At 36.5% G+C, this 20,357-nt stretch overlaps 1 protein-coding gene across 1 annotated transcript; it reads right to left on the reverse strand.

Moving 5' to 3' along the window:
• Positions 1-13,365: 13,365 nt before the first annotated feature.
• cnga4 (cyclic nucleotide gated channel subunit alpha 4) lies at positions 13,366-20,357 on the reverse strand. Its single transcript, XM_039653094.2, has 7 exons — positions 19,377-20,357; positions 19,094-19,195; positions 18,731-18,837; positions 17,816-18,485; positions 17,027-17,186; positions 15,294-15,459; positions 13,366-14,266 (listed from the first exon to the last, which is right to left on the reverse strand). The coding sequence occupies exons 1-7, from the start codon at positions 19,496-19,498 to the stop codon at positions 13,647-13,649; spliced, it is 1,947 nt and encodes a 648-aa protein (XP_039509028.2). The 5' UTR covers positions 19,499-20,357; the 3' UTR covers positions 13,366-13,646.

Below are 20,357 nucleotides of genomic sequence, written 5' to 3' on the forward strand. Positions count from 1 at the left end.
TTTTCTCTAACAAGCTTTCTCTTTTTCTCTTTGTTATTTTAGCTGTGTTTCCTTGTGTTTTATTTGTTTAAAGTTATGTGTGATCCAAATTAAAGTGATTTAGGCCTGTAGGTTAAGATGAATGTGAGATTCAGTACCACGGACAGTGCTGGAGAACAAATAAGGCATTACTGTAATTAAAGAATTATTATCATCATATTTTAGGTATATGCTGAATTTCATAGGAGCACAAAACACAGTATCAGATTTCATAGAACTTTCAGTAAATGTAAATGCTAAATATTTTCTATTAAATGCTAATTATTCTATTGAATAATTTATTAGCTTCAAAGCTGCTAGAGGGTATGGGAAATTGACAAACGCATTTAAATTATGTCTGATAAAATGTGCCAATTTATTATATTCTAAAGCTAGATTTTCTGCTTATGTGCTATCCATTTGTTTAATATTATATTCAATAAAGAGAGAGTGGAATATGTTCGTTTTTAGTTGTAGTGTTGTCATTGGCATGTGTAGAGAGAGAGACATTAGAGGGGTTATTTAATGTCTCATCAAGACCTAATCTAAGAGATTAATTACTGAGGATAACCCTAAAGACAGTGTTTTGTCTTATCTTAATTATATATGAAAGCAATCACCTATTCCTCTTATTAATAAAGACATTTTTTATGTATAAAATTCTACTTATTCACCCAACTTAACATTAAATCATATTTTTTAATATGATTATTTATTTGTTTTGCCAAATTTTAAGAAATTAATTTTTTATTCAGCAAGAATAACATTTTGATCAACACTTAAAATAGATTACAACAGATTGCACAGAAGGTAAAAAAAATAAAAAATTAAAATACAGACAAAATGTATCATGGCTTCCACAACATATAAGCAGCGCAACTGTTTTCAACATTGATAATAAGCAAATCAGCATATTAAAATGATACACTCTAAAAAATGCTGGGTTGTTTTAACCCAATTTTGGGTAAAATATGGACAAACCCAGCCAATAACCCAATGGCTGGGTTTGTCCATATTTTACCCAAAATTGGGTTAAAACAACCCAGCATTTTTTAGAGTGTATCTGAAGGATCATGTGACACTGAAGACTGGAGTAATGATGCTGAAAATTCAGATTTGTCGTCACAGAATACATTAATAAATTACATTTTGAAATATATTAAATAGAAAAAAAGGTATTTTAATTCACAACATTGCTGTTATTTTTTATCAAATAAATGCAGGCTTGGTCGTTTTATTAAAAAAAAAAAAAAAAATCTTACTGACCCCTAAAACATATTTGTGGTTACATGCTGTTACTCATATTTAATGAAGCACAAACTCTGCCAGGCGGGCTGGTCGCCATCGTCTGCAATATTCTTCCTTGAGTTTGAAATATGACTGCATCCTATCGATCAGATTTGGTGTCATGGTGACTAGGCAAGAGAGGGAGAGTTCAAAAAGTGAACTGAAGGGAAAGCAACTGCAGTGGTTATAGTGAGAATCTAACAGACAGATCACAAGTGAAAGCTTCACGAGGACAGATCCGTGTTATTTTAAGGCAAAGTGACAGATTCCTACAGGCACATAAACTTAACAGTGATGCCTGTGCCTCAATACCTGTGTATTATCGTTGAGGATTTGATGTGGATTCGACCTCATCTGCTTTGTCCATGACCATGAGACTGTTGGTTTTCCCTCTGCATTCACATCATGTCTCGTCTCTGTCATGTCTGTACGGCCGTGTGTGTTTGTGGATGATGGGAGTGGAGTGGACACATGGATATGAGGAACTGGTATCTTGCCTGAGGAGAGCTATAATAGCAGCTGCCCGTGTGACTGACTTTCTTTCTTTCTTTCTTTCTTTCTTTCTTTCTTTCTTTCTTTCTTTCTTTCTTTCTTTCTTTCTTTCTTTCTTTCTTTCTTTCTTTCTTTCTATCTATCTATCTATCTATCTATCTATCTATCTATCTATCTATCTATCTATCTATCTATCTATCCACATCCACATCCACCATCCTTTCTTGATAGATACTAGATATATCTCTCTGTCTGTGTCCATCCATCCATCTGTCCTTTTTTTCTCTTTCTTTTTTCTCATCTTATCCATCATCTTATTCCTTATTCTATTCTTATCTGTATATCTATCTATCTATCTATCTATCTATCTATCTATCTATCTATCTATCTATCTATCTATCTATCTATCTATCTATCTATCTATCTATCTATCTATCTATCTATCTATCTATCTATCTATCTATCTATCTATCTATCTATCTATCTACATCCACCATCCTTTCTTGATAGATGCTGTAGATATATCTCTCTGTCTGTGTCCATCCATCCATCTCTCCTTTTTTCTCTTTCTTTTTTTCTTCCTATAGATATTGACAGATCTCTCTCTGTCTGTCTAGAATTCATATATCTTTCTTTCTTTTTCTTACATTTTATAGATAGATCTGTCTCTCTATCCATCCATCCATCAAATTTATGTGATTATATATTTTTCTTAGATAGATATAGACATATCTCTCTCTGTCTGTCTGTGTGTAGTATTCACCCATCTTTCTTTCTTTCTTTCTTTCTTTCTTTCTTTCTTTCTTTCTTTCTTTCTTTCTTTCTTTCTTTCTTTCTTTCTTTCTTTCTTTCTTTCTATCTATCTATCTATCTATCTATCTATCTATCTATCTATCTATCTATCTATCTATCTATCTATCTATCTACATCCACCATCCTTTCTTGATAGATGCTGTAGATATATCTCTCTGTCTGTGTCCATCCATCCATCTCTCCTTTTTTCTCTTTCTTTTTTTCTTCCTATAGATATTGACAGATCTCTCTCTGTCTGTCTAGAATTCATATCTTTCTTTCTTTTTCTTACATTTTATAGATAGATCTGTCTCTCTATCCATCCATCCATCAAATTTATGTGATATCTTTTTCTTAGATAGATATAGACATATCTCTCTCTGTCTGTCTGTGTGTAGTATTCACCCATCTTTCTTTCTTTCTTTCTTTCTTTCTTTCTTTCTTTCTTTCTTTCTTTCTTTCTTTCTTTCTTTCTTTCTTTCTTTCTTTCTTTCTTTCTTTCTTTCTTTCTTTCTTTCTTTCTTTCTTTCTCAATTCATTTGCCTCTTTCACCTAAAAAAAATCACAGTATTTCCCTTGGGCCTTTCCTCTACGACCATAATCATCCCTCTAATGAAGAATGGCAATCCCTATGATGAAGGCCCTTCCCCCTCGTCCCTCTCTCTCTCTCTCTTTCTCTACCCAACCCCAATTTTACTGTCTGTCCACTTTTTTTTTATACAGGTGACTGGGTGTTTTGATTGGGAGCTGCTTTCTTCTAGTTTGCGGGATAGTATGGATGAGCTGTCACGTGATTGGTTTGCACTGGCCTAGAGTCTCTTTTCTACTTTTACATGGCTTTTTCCCTGTAGTTTAGACATCCTCGAGGGATGTGCCACAACTGAAACACTGTGCGAATGTGTGTGGTGTGTATTTATGATGGAAATATATGAGTCTTGTTTTCTTTTGTCTCTGAGGGGACAGGTTGCCGTGGTAATGATGCCTAAGGGAGAGGGGTAAGATGTAAATTGGGTGATCATCACAGAACGTAAAGTGAAATCTGCAATGTACCTCGGGAGTCTGAGTAAGAGAGACAGATCGAGTGAAAGAAAGAGAGGGGTCATGTCCTGCAGGCGCTCAGGGTCTAAGATGCTGAATTTCCCAGATGAAAGAGAAAACAGGGCCTGTGTTTGTTGTGTGAGTGTGTATGTGTGCCTATGATACAGATCAGACTATACGGCATGTCTGGACATGACTGCTCAAAGTCCATAATCTTAATTGGCTCTCTCTTGAGATTATGAGTGCTGGCTAATTGGAAAAACACCCTCACTTTCATTTATACTTATTTGCTCAGAAACAAAAAAGAAAAAAAAACCCCAATTGCTTTCCATATATAGAAATAGAAACAACTTAAAATATGACTAAATATTAAGTGACACAGAATATGCAATATATAATTAAAAAAATAAATTATAAACTACAGACAGACAGATAGATAGATAGATAGATAGATAGATAGATAGATAGATAGATAGATAGATAGATAGATAGATAGATAGATAGAACTATATTTTTAGAACTAAAAATTCTTTTGTGTTTGAGAACGTGCAATATACAGTATATAGTTAAAAAACTAAATTATAAACTACAGACAGACAGACAGATAGATAGATAGATAGATAGATAGATAGATAGATAGATAGATAGATAGATAGATAGATAGATAGAACTATATTTTTAGAACTAAAAATTCTTTTGTGTTTGAGAATGTGCAATATACAGTATATAGTTAAAAAAACTAAATTATAAACTACAGACAGACAGACAGACAGACAGACAGACAGACAGACAGACAGACAGACAGACAGACAGATAGATAGATAGATAGATAGATAGATAGATAGATAGATAGATAGATAGATAGATAGATAGATAGATAGATAGATAGATAGATAGATAGATAGATAGATAGATAGATAGATAGATAGATAGATAGATTTATCTAAAATAAAATAGCCCGACCTTTTGCGTTCAGAGAGCTTTTCTATTCTCTGAGGCTTCAGGCAACATGTGTACCTAACAAAGAAGCTGCAATTTCTAGAATAACTAAACATGCACCAGTGGATATGCAGCACTAAATACTGTATTGCCTTTTTAAGGGTGTAGAAACATGGGGAAAAGGAAAGGAATGTAAAAAATGACACATGTTCATGTAGAGTATTGACATTTTAAATAAAATGGGATTGGATGATTTGCAGTGCACCTTGGCGACAGTGTTAGACATCATAAACAACAACACTCTTATGTGACAAACCGCACATGTAACATTTAAATCTGCCTCATTTCATACGAAGAAATGTCAACAAGAGAAGGTTATCATGAAAGAGAAAGGTCATTTCTATGTACTTACTTTTCCGTCTCCCACTCGGTTTCTTTTTTTTCCCTTACCAGCCAATATAGCTCAAAATTTCATTTTTTTCTTCTTCCTCCTCTTCCTGAGCTTGTCCAGTTGCCAGGTAACCTTGGGTCACATCTGGGGTCTAAATCGAGCACTTTCTCTTCCTAGTTATCAGAGAGATGGGCTGTAATTTATTAGTTTGATAAAAAAGAGAAAGGTATTATACAGCGCCGCCAATCTCCACAGAGCTTGTTTGGAATTCATGCCCTATCCTATTTCCGGTGCATTCCTAGCAGCATCTCTGAGCCATTCATCTTTAAATTGACCACCTGAGCCAGGTTTCTGCATATTCAGTTGGAAGGAAATGCACTAGGCTTGGATAGCCCTTCAACATGTGCTGTAGCTTAATGGAATCAGATATTTTTAAAGGATTTTTAAAGCAAATTTTGATTCATTTGATCAATTAGCTTACATGCTATCTAAAACATTTTATAATTCACAATACCATTCCAAGTTTCAAATTCAAAATTTGAGTATCAGGTATGTTGCACAGCACTTCAATTGCTTTATATAATTTGTTAAGCTGATATATTTCTAAAATCAAGTTGTCAGTCTAATGTGCATTTCAGCCTGAAAAAATATTTTTAACTAAAACCATGTTTATGGATATTTTGTAAAGGGCTATGAAAGCCAATTTCTGCCACACAAAAAAAGAAAAAAAAAGTGCTTTGGTTAATTATAATTGTGACAGAAGTTATAATTAGGCTATGGCATGAAAAGTAGCCTACGACATGTCAACATTTTTATGCCATAATTATGACTTTAAGCCACAATTAACATTTTGACTTATTAATTATGACTGTGGCGAGCAGGACGAGGCCGAGGGCCGTGAGAGAATGGCACGAGTGATAATGAGCACCGGTCTCTGTCTCTCACGGAGGAGCGGAAGCATAAAGAAGGAGCGACGACAGGGAAGATCGAGAGAGGCCAGGCCTGGATTTATGTTGTGTTATGTTCGTGCATCGTGTATTGTCGTGTAATTTCTACGCAAAAATTAGTTTTACGTGCAAGTGAGTAACACAGTATCATCCCAAAAAGTCATATAACTGACGTCTTGGGACGTCTTTTGACCATACATCAATATCCGCCTTTTTAGGGCCCCCTTAAACGTCGGTAGATGGCGATCCCGGGCCGTCATACAACTGACGCTTTACCTTTAACGTCAGTTAGGTGACGGGTTAGGTTTAGGGTTAGGTTTAGGTCTGGGGTAGAGTTAGGATCCCATAACCTCATCTACCGACGTTTAAGGGGGCCCTAAAAAGGCGAATGGTCAAAAGACGTCCCAAAACGTCAGTCATTTAACGTCTTGGGATGAGACCGGGTTGAAGTGAGACACAGTTTTTCACGTGCATTTGATATGCAGTTCATTTGCGTGTAATACACACGCACCCCACACCACTAATTCTACCCAAACGTATAATACACACACACACCTAAACCTACTCTAACCAACCAATGCGTATCATATGCACGTAAATACTCATAAATTACACGACAATACACATGCGTGCTATAAAGACGCATTTAGTGAAATCGGGTTTCGAACCTTTGTTACATTGTCATAATTGTGATTTAATCTTTTGACATCACATTTAAGACTTTTTATCTTTTTTTCATGCCATAATTATGACTTTTTCTTATGATTTTCCAAAGCATGATTTTTTTCCCCCTACACTCTAAAAAATGCTGGGTTGTTTTAACCCAATTTTGGGTAAAATATGGACAAACCCGAAATGTTGGGTTAAAAATGTAATGTAAAAATTTAACCCAATGGCTGGATTAGTCCATATTTGACCCAAAGTTGGGTTAAAACAACCCAGCATTTTTTAGAGTGTATGGTGGAAATGTGGAAAGAAAGAAGAAGAAAAAAATGCCCACAGGGGTGTTGACTTGCCTTAATAGGGATTTTTGAATTGATACTGCATCACCAACAGTTGCTGTCGATCATGTCGCCATAAACCGCCAACTTTCATTGAAAATGAATGACTTCCGGTCACTGCAAATTGCTGTATGTGTGGATGCTCCATGAAAGTGTGCCAAGGATCTGGAAGCAGCATGGTTGTGAAATGCCAGAAAGACACATACTCTGGCATTTGGGTAGGTGCACAGATGTAGTCCGTGAGTGTTGAAGGTGACAGACAGCCAAGCAGAGAAGCACAGGGATTTCTGCCATCCTCCCCTGAGTGTCAGTTGCGTGTCCCTGTTTAGATAATTAATTACTGGGAAATGCCGTGGAACCAGTTCTACATAACAAAACTTACAAGCCATTACAAGTGGTAAACAAGCAGACAAATATATGATATGACCATGTTCATTCACCACTGTACCTGATAGTGAGACCAAGTCCAGAAAAAGTTTTTCTCCTCCCATCTGCCTTAGCAGCAGACACACATCCACACACTTGCCAATCAGTTCAGAACTACACATTTATAAATGAAATTATAGAACATATTACAGCACTAAAGCTGTGTGTATGGTGGGTAAAATTCATTTTGAAGCATTTGCACACCTGCGCCGTTGTAGCTCTGGCTGCTGTTATGATCACAACTTGCAATTGGCTATTTATAGGCATCTCCTCCTCCAATCTGAGGAACAGATGATGTATCTAACACAGAGAGGTGTTTGTGGAGAGAGGGTTAACCTCCCCTGGTTTGCTCACATTTCCCTAGTATAAGTGGAGCATGAATTGACGTCCCTCGGTGTGAAGTATGACGCTCTAAACTGACAGTTTTCCAATGATCGTGGCAATACTTTGATTAGAGAGAGAGATAAACAAAAACAAACGCACCTGTATTTTCCCGCGAGACCTGTAAAATGGACGCCCCGTTTCCACCTCAAGGCAATTATGTGCCATCTGCTCAAGTCTGATTTGCGCAGGGCCGCTTTGTTTTTCGGGTTGTTGATGTAGAATTACGCGCTTTAAATTGACATAATCCATGACAGATTGTGATTGACAGGCGAAAAATTAATAATCTGGCTAAAGCGAGTGGTCAGTTACTTTCAGCGAGTAAAATGAACACCTGGAGAGCATACCATCAGCCAAAAGTGCAAAGTTGACGACACAACATGATATGATGGTATCTATTTATATTCTGTGGACAGCTTGGGATTTTATTTATTTCTTTTATATTTTAGAAGGATTTGATCTTTTTATTTCAAATTTTGCACATTTATGCAAGACAGGGATCATCAGATTTTCTTTTCTGATTTCCCCTTCCAAGGTTTTGCGTCTTCTGCTGTAATTGTGGTTTTATTGGATATCAAGCCTCTTTTGGCAGAGAACATCTGGGCATCTAAAGCAATAATAGCAACATTTACACTTGTATCTCAAACACCTGTGAAATTTCACTGAGATGTATGAATGGAATATATTGGATTTATCTCATTTGAATATGTAATTATTTTCCTTTTTGATGCGGGAAGAAGTACAAATAGATTCTCAGTGTTATGTTATAAATGTTGTTGTTGTTGTTCAAGTCATTCATTGACTTTATGTAGCCCCGTCCCTTTTCACACTGTCTTCTGTTTTGTATTTCCACAGCATGAAGGTAAGATCATCAGATTAATGAAAGAAACACTCATTTTAGAATCTCCCCAATCTACTGACATTTGTTATATCCGCTTCAAACATTTCAATGCTAATTATACCTTTTGTTAAAGGGATGGTTCACTTTGAGATTCATTTTTGATATGTTTTAGCTTACCTCAAGGACATCCAAGATGTAGGTGTCTTTGTTTCCAGAGCATTTTCAATTTTTATATTTTTAGGTCAAACCGTTCTTGTCTGTCAGTCATACAATGGAGGTCTATGGGGGTCCACGTCAAAGAGCATGCACAGAGAAGTCCAAATTAAACATGATTTAATGACTCATGAATGTAAGTACACACTGATGGCCTAAGACACGAAACGAGCGGTTTGTGTGAGAAAACCAACAGTATTTATTTTGTTTTTACCTCTTGTTAACCGCCATGTCCAACTGATCTGAATTAGATGTCCAACTGAACCATGTTCAACGTTCCGCCGGAAGTGATTGCTTACGTCACTTATTGTTTACACAGAGATGTCGGAAGTTTTACCTTTCACTGTGAATATCTAAACATATTTAGATATACGTGAAATCGCAATGGAAGACAATTTCGATATATCTAAATATGTTTAGTGAAAGGTAAAACTTCTGAAATCTCTGTGTAAACAATGAGTGACGTAGACACGCGCGAGAGATCACTTCCGGCGGAAAGTTGAACATGGTTCAGTTCGGTTCAGTTAGACATCTGATTCAGATCAGTTGGACATGGCTGTGGTTACACGAGGTAAATACGATATAAATTCTGTTCGTTTTCTCACACCAACCGCTCGTTTCGTGTCTTAGGCCATCAATGTGTACTTACGTTTACGAGTCATTAAATCATGTTTAATTTTGACTTCTCTGTGCATGCTCTTTGATGTGGACCCCCATACCTGCATTATATGACTGACAGACAACAACGGTTTGACCGAAAAATGTCAAAATTTAAACTACTGTGGAAACAAAGACACCTACATCTTGGATGTCCTTGAGGTAAGCTAAAACATATCAAAAATTAATTTCAAAGTGAACTATCCCTTTAACTCTACAATAAGTGAATCCACTCTATCATCAGCTATTACTCTTCAACGATGCCAAAAGAAATATACAGAGCTACCGTTAAAATGGAAGTTCACACACACAATTTTAATGATGCGCGCATGTTTGTCTGGAGCACGAGGTCTATAGTGTGGTGGATGGATTCAAACTACTTCAAACTGAAAACCTTCAAATTTCAAGCTTTTCAAACTTTTTCAAACTTTCCGGTCAGGTTTTCTCAATCCAACCTCAGCGTTTGTTGTGACAAACTTTTTTCTACTGCAAAAATGGAAGTTCACACAAAACAAATTCTAAAGTTGGCTGTGTGCTTGTTTCTCTGGAGCATAAGGTCTAGAGTTAATAATGTTTTTTTTTTTTAATGAGCATCAAGGTCTGTGATAAACCAACCCGATCTCACGGGAATTCGTACGAATTTTACGAGGTGGCTAATTCGTAACAATTTGTATGACCTCACTCGTACGATTTAGCTAAATCGTACATATTTTACGAATCAGCCAATTCGTATGAATTCGTACGAATGACCTACCCCTGACCCCGCCCCTAAACATAACCGTCACGTGGGTTTAGACAAATCGTACAAATTTGTACGAGTGAGGTCATATGAATTAGTACGAATTAGCCACTTTTGAATCACTCGTACGAATTCGTACGAATTGGTCGTGAGATAGGGTAGGATAAACATATGTTGATGAAACATTTTGCTCAACAATGTAAACTGCACACTACGCATTCTTATCTTCTTACTTAGATTTACAGTTTTATTAAACTGCGTTTTTTGATATGGGTGTGTGTAATTTATGTTGTAGAACAAAACGTCCAAGTATCGCTGACTTATGTTCACCAGTCACCAACTGATCTGAAACACAGGTTGAGGATCCTAACACAGCTTTTATTAGGGGTAATCCACAATCATAATCCATGACAGGCAAGGTTCAAAACTACAAGGAAGACAATCCAAAACAAACAACAGGGTAGAAAGTACAGGAAAACAGGGGAATCCAGGAAATCAGGCAGAAGGTTAGAACCAAAAGAGGAGAGAAAAGAGAGCGCTCAAAAATGCAGTGCGGCACAAGACTTCGCAAGAGTGACTGAATAAACAATGGGAAACAGGTGGCAGTAATCAGAATATAATGAGTCCAGGCAAAGTTTTATGGGAAAAGTAGTTGGTGATGGAATGACAAAGGACTAGAAAGGAGTGCCCTCTGGTGGAAATCAAGGGCAGTCCAGCTGGTGGATGTAATATAAGACCCCATTCTCATCCTTTGGCGTCATATAGGTGACGCCATATGACATTTTGTTGAAATACTACGCACATAGCACCCTTTAGCGTCAATATAACACACAGAACCCAAGGCGTCATACAGGTGACTGATGGCATCCATTAGCGTCAATATGAGACACAGACATACCCCAGACCTAAACCTACCCAACAGTGCATGTTATATTGATGCTAAAGGGTGCATTGTGCGTAGTATTTCAACGAAATATCATATGGCGTCACCTATATGACGCCAAAGGATGAGAATGTGTTGAATATAACCTCATATCTTAAAAAACAAACAAAAAAAAAAACAAAAAAAAAAAACAGGAAAATCTCAAGGGAATCAGTCTTCCGGGTTTTAATGTCATCCCTGCACCACTCTATTATGAATACTATGCATTCTGTGTAACATATCCACCTTATTTTGTAACATGGAAGTAAGCTATTTTGTTTGAATGTGTGAGATTTCTGATTCATTAGCCACTATAGGTAAATAACAAGAAGAATACCAAAGTGCTGAAAAAACTATTTGCGCTTGTTTATGATTACGATAATAAATTAAAATAACATAATAACAAATATCAGTTTGCAGTTTGACTTTTTTTGTACAGGTAAAATAACTGGAAGCAAATGACACGCACATTCAAGTTAGCCGTGCCTGCTCTTACTTAAAAATAAGGTGGATGGCTGAGCTGAGAATTAATTTCCTCTTAATCACTTTCATGACCTCTAATGATTTTTTTCAGTTATATGAGAACTATAGGCTCTAATTTCGCTGTTTGTGCAGTTATATTCTTTAAGAGACTAACCTGAGGATAGCAGCGATTGGCACTAGTGGGTAGTGCTATGGACCCAGTGGTAGGGCCAGTAATTTGCTACCACAGCAGGACTCTGCGCAGGAGTGTAGTTGTGACAGGCCCCTGATACACCACCAGAAACAAACAGGAGGAAAGAGAAGAATAAGCTGTTTCTGTGTTTGATTTCACTTGATTTGTTATTAAACAAGATAAGACATGCACATGTTCTGTATCGGGTTCAAAACAAACACACTTACTGATTTCATCGCAGTGTGTCGGCCCAAAGGAGGAGTGCGAGAGCGAGACTGAACCAAGTTGAAAGTCATGTCAACACTAACAATTTAAATAGATAATACACACAACATAGTTAGGCGTGCATAAGAATTATCTTGAGCCAACACAATTAGTATTCTTAATTTGTTGCTTAATCGAAGAAGAACATCATCAGACTTACTTAATTAAGAGGGTGCGACAATTAGAATAAACTGCACTGCAGTATATTGATTGCTGACAGCAGCTTTCCCTTTTCCAATGGAGTTAGCAATCACAGAAGCACATTGAGCTAAGATAAACAGCATTGAACCCACTTCAACACTGAATACACAGAATCCAGATTTTTTTGATCACTTTCTTCACCAATGAACAAGAAAGTGGAAAGAAACCAAACAATGAACTCTGCCTGGTAGGAAATCTCACACCATGAGAACCAGGCTGTCACATGTAAGGTTAGCCATTGGTTGGGCCGAACAGTTCCTGGAGTTCCCACCATGGCCCCTCCGTAAAGGTGTTATTTAATGAAAAAAACAAACAAAAAAAACGTGTTTTCAATTAATTCTCTCTTTTTTAAGCATTTTAATATGGATTTCAATTCCTAGAAACTGTATAAGACATTTGGTTCTAATTCCAAACTGATGCCCTCTGGTTTCATGTTTTTTATCAAAATAAATGTGAAACTGGAGTATGTGCTGCCACCTAGCGTCTGAATGGAGCTTAGCAACTCTAATAGTGGGAACATAATATAGCTTTGATTTCCAGATGTTTGCTGCAGTTGAAGCATTATACATATATATTAAATTAAAATTATATGTAATATTCAAAAATATATTTTTTCTCTTTGTTAAATAAAAAACAATGCTCTCAAATTGTCATACACTTTCCTTTAATGTAGCCTATCACATTAAACGTATAAGGATACAGATTTGATGTTACATTACAGGTTTTTAGATGCATATTATGGTACAATGATATTCACTACTGTTTAAAGGTCTGGGGTAATTTTTAATGCTTTTTAATAGTAAAAATAGTTGTTGGAGCCATTATTTTGAATTTTTTTTTTCTTCTTTTTTTGACACTAGAGGGCGTATGAGTATTTTGAGTATATTCAAATAAGGTGATGAGTTACAGGTGCGCTGATGGAAGGTCAACAAACTTTTTGACCGTGCTGTGTTGAGCGTTGAATTGTGCAAGACACCGTTTGTTTTGAATCAGAATCATTATTCTGAAGGTATGGACAATACATTTATTTTATTCAAGACAAAAGCAGCGTCCGAAACTGACTATCAAAACCATCTGCGTCCCTAAAATAATGTAATTTATTCCTGTGATGACAAAGCTGAATTTTCAGCATCATTTCTCCAATCTTCAGTGTTACTTAATAAGAAATCGATTTAATAAGACGATTTGCTGATCAAGAAACATTTCTCATCATTATCAATGTTAAAAAAGTTGTGCTGCATAATATTTTTTGTTAAAAACCATAGGAAACCAAGGATTCTTTGATGGAGTTTAAAAGAACAGCATTTATTTGAAGTAGAAATCCCATAACATTATAAGTGTCTTTGTTATCACTTGCATCCTTGCTGAATAAATGTTTTTTTTTTATTCTTACTGACCCCACACTTTTGAATGGTAATGAATATTTTACATACATTTTCAACCTACTTTTCATCTCCTTTCTGATCCTGATGTGTTTCTGTTTTTATAAGCTCTTCCTCGGTCTCTTCTTTCTCATTTTCACTGATCTCATTTCCTCCAATATTCTTCTTTTCTCCCAGGCTTTCCTCTCCTCCATCACCCTCTCCTCTCTCTCCTTCAACCACTGGCTCCTCTACATCTTCCTTCTCACCTTCTCCTTTCCCATCGCCAATCTCCCTCTCTTTTACTTTTTCCTGCTCTTCTGTTTCTCCCTGTGCACCCTCAGCCACAATGCCTTCCCATTCTTCTGTCTGCAGTTCCAGTTGGTCCACTCTTTGCATCATTTTGCGGGCACTAGACTCTAGTTCAGCTATCAGCCGAGCCAGTTTGGTCTGCAGCGTCTCGAGGTTGGCTTCTAAACGGTTCACCATGTCCTCTGTTTTCTCTACCTCTCCCTCCCCTTCATCTGTCTCTTCCAGCATCCCCATCTTTGTCAGGATTTGACGACCCTTCTCCTCCAACAAGCCCTTGGCAGCAGGGTACTCATGAAGTGTTTCAGTCAGGTCCTCTTTCGACAAGCTGAACAGATCTGAGTAACCAATGCTGCGAATGTTGGCTGTTCGTCTGTTTCCCGATTTGTTACCTGTGCATTAATAAGAGTTGTGATGAATTTGTGTTAGTGATTCATAATTATACAAAGTTAAATGAATAGTTTACTAAAAAAATATACTGTACTTTTTAATCATTTACTCCCATACAATCCCATTTTATATTCTTTAATTTGTGGAACAAAAAATGAGAGTCTCAATTTTTTTTTTTCTATACAACAAAAGCACCAAAAACACACTAAAGCTCCATAAATAATCCAGACTTCTGAAGCAATATAGGTAGCGGTGTTATATATTTAGTGTATGATATTTTCTTTGTATAAATTACTATCCACATTTCTTGAATGAAAAACAGTTTTGACATTCTGCTCCCCTTTTGTGTTTCATGGAAGAAAGAAAAAAAAAACAAAAAAAAAACAAGGGGGCAACCGCATGGGGTTGAGTAAAATTATATATAAAAACATCAGGTCAATTATTCCACTGAAACATTGAGAATGTGTTGTTATCTCAGGTCAACTATATAGAAAAAGGGAATTACTAAGCCCTCAAAGGAAAGTGAGAACACTTTTTATTCCATAAAAAATGTTTGTTGTTGTTATGGGAAAAGGAAATAATAAAAATTGAATCATGATGGATATATGTTGTTATTGTAGTGGATACTAATTCTGCCCTACAAAGCAAAAAGGCAGTAAATGCATTTTCGGTCAAACATTTGTTGTTATCATTTTCATGACATTCAAGGCATCCTTTGTTATGTGACAAAACATCTTATCTCAAATGTGTGTCGTTTGGGAGAAAAATGGTAGTTGTTTGTACGGTAACTGCAAAAAGCCCGAGTTATAGTCATTTTTCTCAGTTCTGCACTCTGTGCCTTTTTGCTTTGTAGGGCAGAATTACAGTATTATGATTATGCTGAAATGACATGATCAATAAGTTATGCCAACATATGGTTTTACATATCATCAAATTAAGTTAAGCAATTAACAAGTACAAGTTGATTGTACTTACAAATTTTAAAGAAGCTACTTATATTTTTACAGTGCTGTACTGGTCATTTCATACCCTTGATATTCAGGATACTGATTTCTCCAAAGAAGTTTCCATCCCCCAGAACAGCAAACTGAGTTACTCCATCATCAGCCACCACTGCCAGCTTCCCCTCTTTAATGATGTACATCTCATGACCTACATCACCCTTCTTGCATACATACTCTCCTGGGCTATACACCTAAAGATGGTAGAAGAGATTCTGGTATAATACTGTAAGATTTACAAGCAAAGTATAAATAAAATGTATATTAACGACAACAGCAAACATATATCATATGTAACATATACTGTATATATATATATATATTGCTAAGGTCAGCATGCAAGACTAGATTGAACTGACTCTAATGTTAGACTTAATCTTGTCCAGGGGTCCATTCTTATACCTCGGTTAATACATCTGAGATCGCTCGACAGCTCTTCTAATCATGATAACTGATCTCTCTGGATAATTTGGTTCTTGAAAACAAATTTGTTGATTTGAGTAAAATATCTGGATTACTGTGTGTTCTAGGCTGCATCCATAATCACATACTTCCCTAGTAAGTGAAAAATGAAGTAGCCTATGTCTGAATTCACATGACTCATAAAAGAGTAGGCAAAAAGTACCCGGATGAGCTATTTCTTCAGCGAGATTCTGAAGTGTGCATATGATAGATACTTTACTATCCCATGAGGCCTCGGGAGAGAATTTGTGAAAGGCAGTGAAGCAAGGCAACTGACACCAGTAGATGACATGATAACAGGATAATGACAACATGGTGAATGTAGTACATCCAGATTACATTCATACTACATAACATACTTTTTTAGCGGTAGTGGAATGCACTAGTGCATTTTTCAAAATAAGTATACTTATTTTTGGACACAACCCTTGTGTTCATTGGAAAGAGCAGATGTATCCATACTTAAAACCATGATCATCAATGCAGCGATTTGCTGGCAGCAAGACAGCAACATAATGATATAATATTAAAAAAAGAACATGACACACCAGATGAAAAACTTGAATATCTGGTTTCACTTTATTTTGATGGTCTCTTTAACACATTCAATTGACTATAAGTAACGTGTACCTAAATCTCTACTAACTCTCACTAGAGCGTTAGTAGAGTATTAGTAGTCTGGTAGGGTTAGGGCCAGGATAAGTTGACGTACTTGCAAAGTTACAGTACTTATAGTCAGATTGTCTGTTTGAGGAACATCACAATAAAGAGTTGGCAGATATTAAGCAGACAGTCTACTAATACTCTAATGATAGTTAGTTGACATGTAGTTGCAAAGTTACTTATAGTCAACAGGATGTTCAAAAGAGACCATCAAAATAAAGTGTTACTGAATTTCTTTATAAGAAAACAGCAAAGTGTACTCTCAATGAGTAAAACTAAACTAGCTGTGTCTATATTATAATATACTACACAACATTATAATATTATTTTCAAATTAGTTTTTAAATTGTTTGTTCCTGGTTCAATATAGTACTCTTATATAAAAAAAAAAAAAAAAGAAGTGGCTGTGACAGACTTTAAGCATCACCTCCAAGCTTAAAAAGATGCAATCTAACATAAATAAGCCTGTTCTTGAGTAGGTTCGAGTGTATGGACCTGTTGCTATGACAGCAACTCCGGGATGAGCTTTGAAGAACCTACAATCCTGGATAATGTCAAATCGTTAACAGTAAATCCAGATAAGTGAGTAGTCCACGTATGAAGAGCAGGCCCCAAGTGTGCCATCTGTTTTCTAACCTGTGGGGTGAGTTTAAGTACCAGCTGCTCCAACAGACTTTTCTCACAGTTCTGAAAGATGGTGACTTTAGACAGAGTGGGGAGATGCACGCTCACTGCAGTTGCTGTCTGAAGTGTGATAGGAAGATGTCGAAGAATCTCATTTTCCCGTGTGATCTTTCTGTTCCAGGCACATAATTTGGGTGTAAACAAACAGTAAAAATGGTTTTTAATCAACTTGGGAACAACTGGTTAAAAGTATGACTAAAGCAAAATGGCTAAGATTTAGTTCTGAGAAAATCTAGCATTGTTTTTTGCAGATGTATTTCAGCAATTTTTTTTACACTATCGCTCAAATCTGGGATCATTTATGATAATGAAATCTGGGTTCATTTATTTGATACAAATATACAGTAAAACAGAAGCATTCTGAGATATTATAACAATTTAAAAATAACCATTTTCTCATTTATTTAAAATGTATTTTATTCCTGTGATAGCTGAATAAAATTATTGTTGTTGTCATTAATTAATTAACATTAATACCAGTATTATAGTAGGCCTTCTTAGCAAATCTGTTAAATATGCCCAATGTAGATTAGTCGGATGTAGAATGATGAATTGTATTTATTGTGTTCATTTATATATGTCTTACAGTGATTTAGCATTAGGGAAATCATTTTATGAGCATGCACGTGCCTAAAATCCAACCCTGTTGACCCCAAACTTTTAAACAGTTGTGTAGATGTGGATTTGGTGTCTTTAAATATTGCTGTTTGGGCTCACACAGGCTATATTAAGAAGACCCACTTGTTGATGTGCAGATGCTGGTACCAGTCGTTGACGCGTTTCTGCAGTTCTTTGCTGATGCGTCGGCTGCGCAGGTAACCCTTCACCAGCTCGTGATTGGGGAAAAACACGTTGTCACGATCACGCAAGCTTGATATCACGTCCCCCATGCTCCCCACGACGGATGCAAACACCAGCACTGCGATCAACATGTCAGCGACCAGAAACAGAAACTCTTCTTCGCGCTCGGGCCTCGGGGTGTCCCCCACTGTGGTGAGGATGAGAGTGGAAAACCAGAAGCAGTAGAAGTACTGGCGTCTCGTGGAAGCAAACTCCGGGTCGGAGATGTTGGGATAGACCCAGGGATCCGCACCAAAGCCTATGTAATTAGACAGGGAGAAGTAGATGCAGGCGTTCCAGTGGATGAGCACGAAGATATACAACATGAGTTTGGCGACGCGGAAGGTGTTCGGATAGGCTGTGCGCGTTTCCATGCGGTCCAAGGCCTCGTTCAAACGGCCCGTGCGCAGGAAGCGGTTGACCCTGACTAGAGGTGTGTGGATCCCCAGTTTCAGATAGAGCAGATCAGTGGGCAACAGAGAGATAATGTCGCATTTGAATCGAGAGGAGCGTAGGTAACGCGTTTTCAAACGGGACAGGTCTCGCACCAGGATGCCCTGCTCCAGAAAACCTTTAAAAAGAAAGTCTTTTTTTAAAAAGGGTGTCTGGGTTTTCCAGACGTCCAATGTGGATGGACATTAGTATAGTGACAAAAAAAAATAATTCTATTTTTTTTTATTTTAGATATTAATCCAAAGTGAAGACAATCTGTATTTAAGCACATTTTTAATTAAGTTCAAAGTTAAATAAGTAGCCTGCAACGATAAGACATACAAAATAAAAATAAATAAAAAAGGAGATAAGATGCACACTTACCTGTGCGAAACCCAACAATCATGTCAAGCACAAAGACCAAGTCACAGATATAATCCAAGGTTAGCCATGTTGCCAAATATGTCTCTTCAATTGTATAGAAACATGTCCTTTTAACAACAAAGACCATTTAACTTCAGTTCTCAGGTGCACAAGCATAATGTTTTCTTAGCAAATTAACAATTGTTAGACTTGAAATATCTAACTCCAACTTCTAAACTTTTAGTGTCTTCATTTCACAGATACAGTTAATGTTGCCATTTCAGTTACAATTTTCATGAAATATATTACTATCATATTAATGTAAAAATGAAATAAAAGTTTTTAAAGTGTACAGCAGTCAAACCTCACTTAATGTTTTCCTACCTGCATATTATGATGACCCAGTTGTAGCAGATAGGGAGTATCATAATTTGCAACCATGTATAGTAAAACTCTTCAGATGGATCGATTATCCATTCCTTCCAGCTGACAGCAGAACATTTTGTGTTAGTCTTTATAGCTTTAAAAAAAAAAACTAACTACAATTATTCATTTCATTTGTGTGTATTGGAGGTTGGAGTTTGGTGTCAGACTTAAACTTCATAACATTACAACATTACAGTAACAAAATGTGACTATAAAATAAATATAATGAACTGAAACTCACTTTATTTTTGGAGTCTCCTCTTTCTTTGTCTTATTTGATTCTTTTGCCGTATTCTCTTCCTCATCAGCTTTCTTGATCTTGCTTTGCCATCCCAAAAGCCTTGTCCAGCGATTTGTGTTCATGTTTAGTATATTTACAAAAGATTATGAAGGTAAGTGAGTTTATAACAACCATTGTTTGACTACATAGCTGTCACAACAACAAGCAACCCCACCCATAGCACAGGTACTATGTGATGCTCATTGCCATGACAACATTTCTCCAGAGGAACCAGGTAAGCAGTTTCCTCCTGGCTCAGCAATCTGCGTAAAGCAATCAGTTCAATCAAAAAAAAAAAAAAAAAAACTCTAAGGAGAAGAACAGAATGTGACTGAATGGAAAATATAGCCCAGGTTACTTTCAAAAATAATATGTCAACTATCTATCTTGGACTTGGAAAGCTATTTTTATAATGACTAATTATACCAAATGATATCTGCAAATTTGGAATAACTTTAGAACTAACCTTTTAGTGTCTTCATTTCACAGACACTCATATTTATTTGGCTAGTGTTGCCATTTTACAATTTTCCTGGGGGAGAAATAGGGTAACAGGAAACTAGGGTAACGGAATGAAAAATATTTTTTAATAGGCTACTTCCAAAATCATTTATCAAGTATCTATCTATTACCACCTGATGGCAGCATTTATATCAAAGTTGTGTTTTTCAGCACAGCAGTGGTCGGACGAATTTTATCATGGCCAAGGCATCAATATTAATTACGTCACGTGCCGTGTTTGGGCGCTAGGCTACATAAAGGTTACCAAAAAAACGGGTTCAATCCGTAAAAAAGGTTCAAACCAACGCAACGCGACGTGATAATTAAATTAATATACATACTCGACTTTACCAATTCACCATTTTCGCCTGCGGTGGCGCTCCGAGCAAAACAACACACTTCTCGCCATGACCGCCTCCCTCCAATGTAACGTCAGAGCGT

Source organism: Pimephales promelas, chromosome 7, assembly GCF_988280905.1.
Source record: "Pimephales promelas chromosome 7, fPimPro1.hap1.1, whole genome shotgun sequence".
NCBI lineage: Eukaryota > Metazoa > Chordata > Actinopteri > Cypriniformes > Leuciscidae > Pimephales > Pimephales promelas.

Coding starts and splice junctions, on each gene's coding strand:
- cnga4 (XM_039653094.2), bottom strand. CDS start 19,498: ATGAACACAAATCGCTGGACAAGGCTTTTGGGATGGCAAAGCAAGATC. Junction 18,838..19,093: donor TGGGTCATCATAATATGCAG/GTAGGAAAACAT, acceptor TGTTGTTAAAAG/GACATGTTTCTATACAATTG. Junction 14,267..15,293: donor CAGTATCCTGAATATCAAGG/GTATGAAATGAC, acceptor ATTAATGCACAG/GTAACAAATCGGGAAACAGA.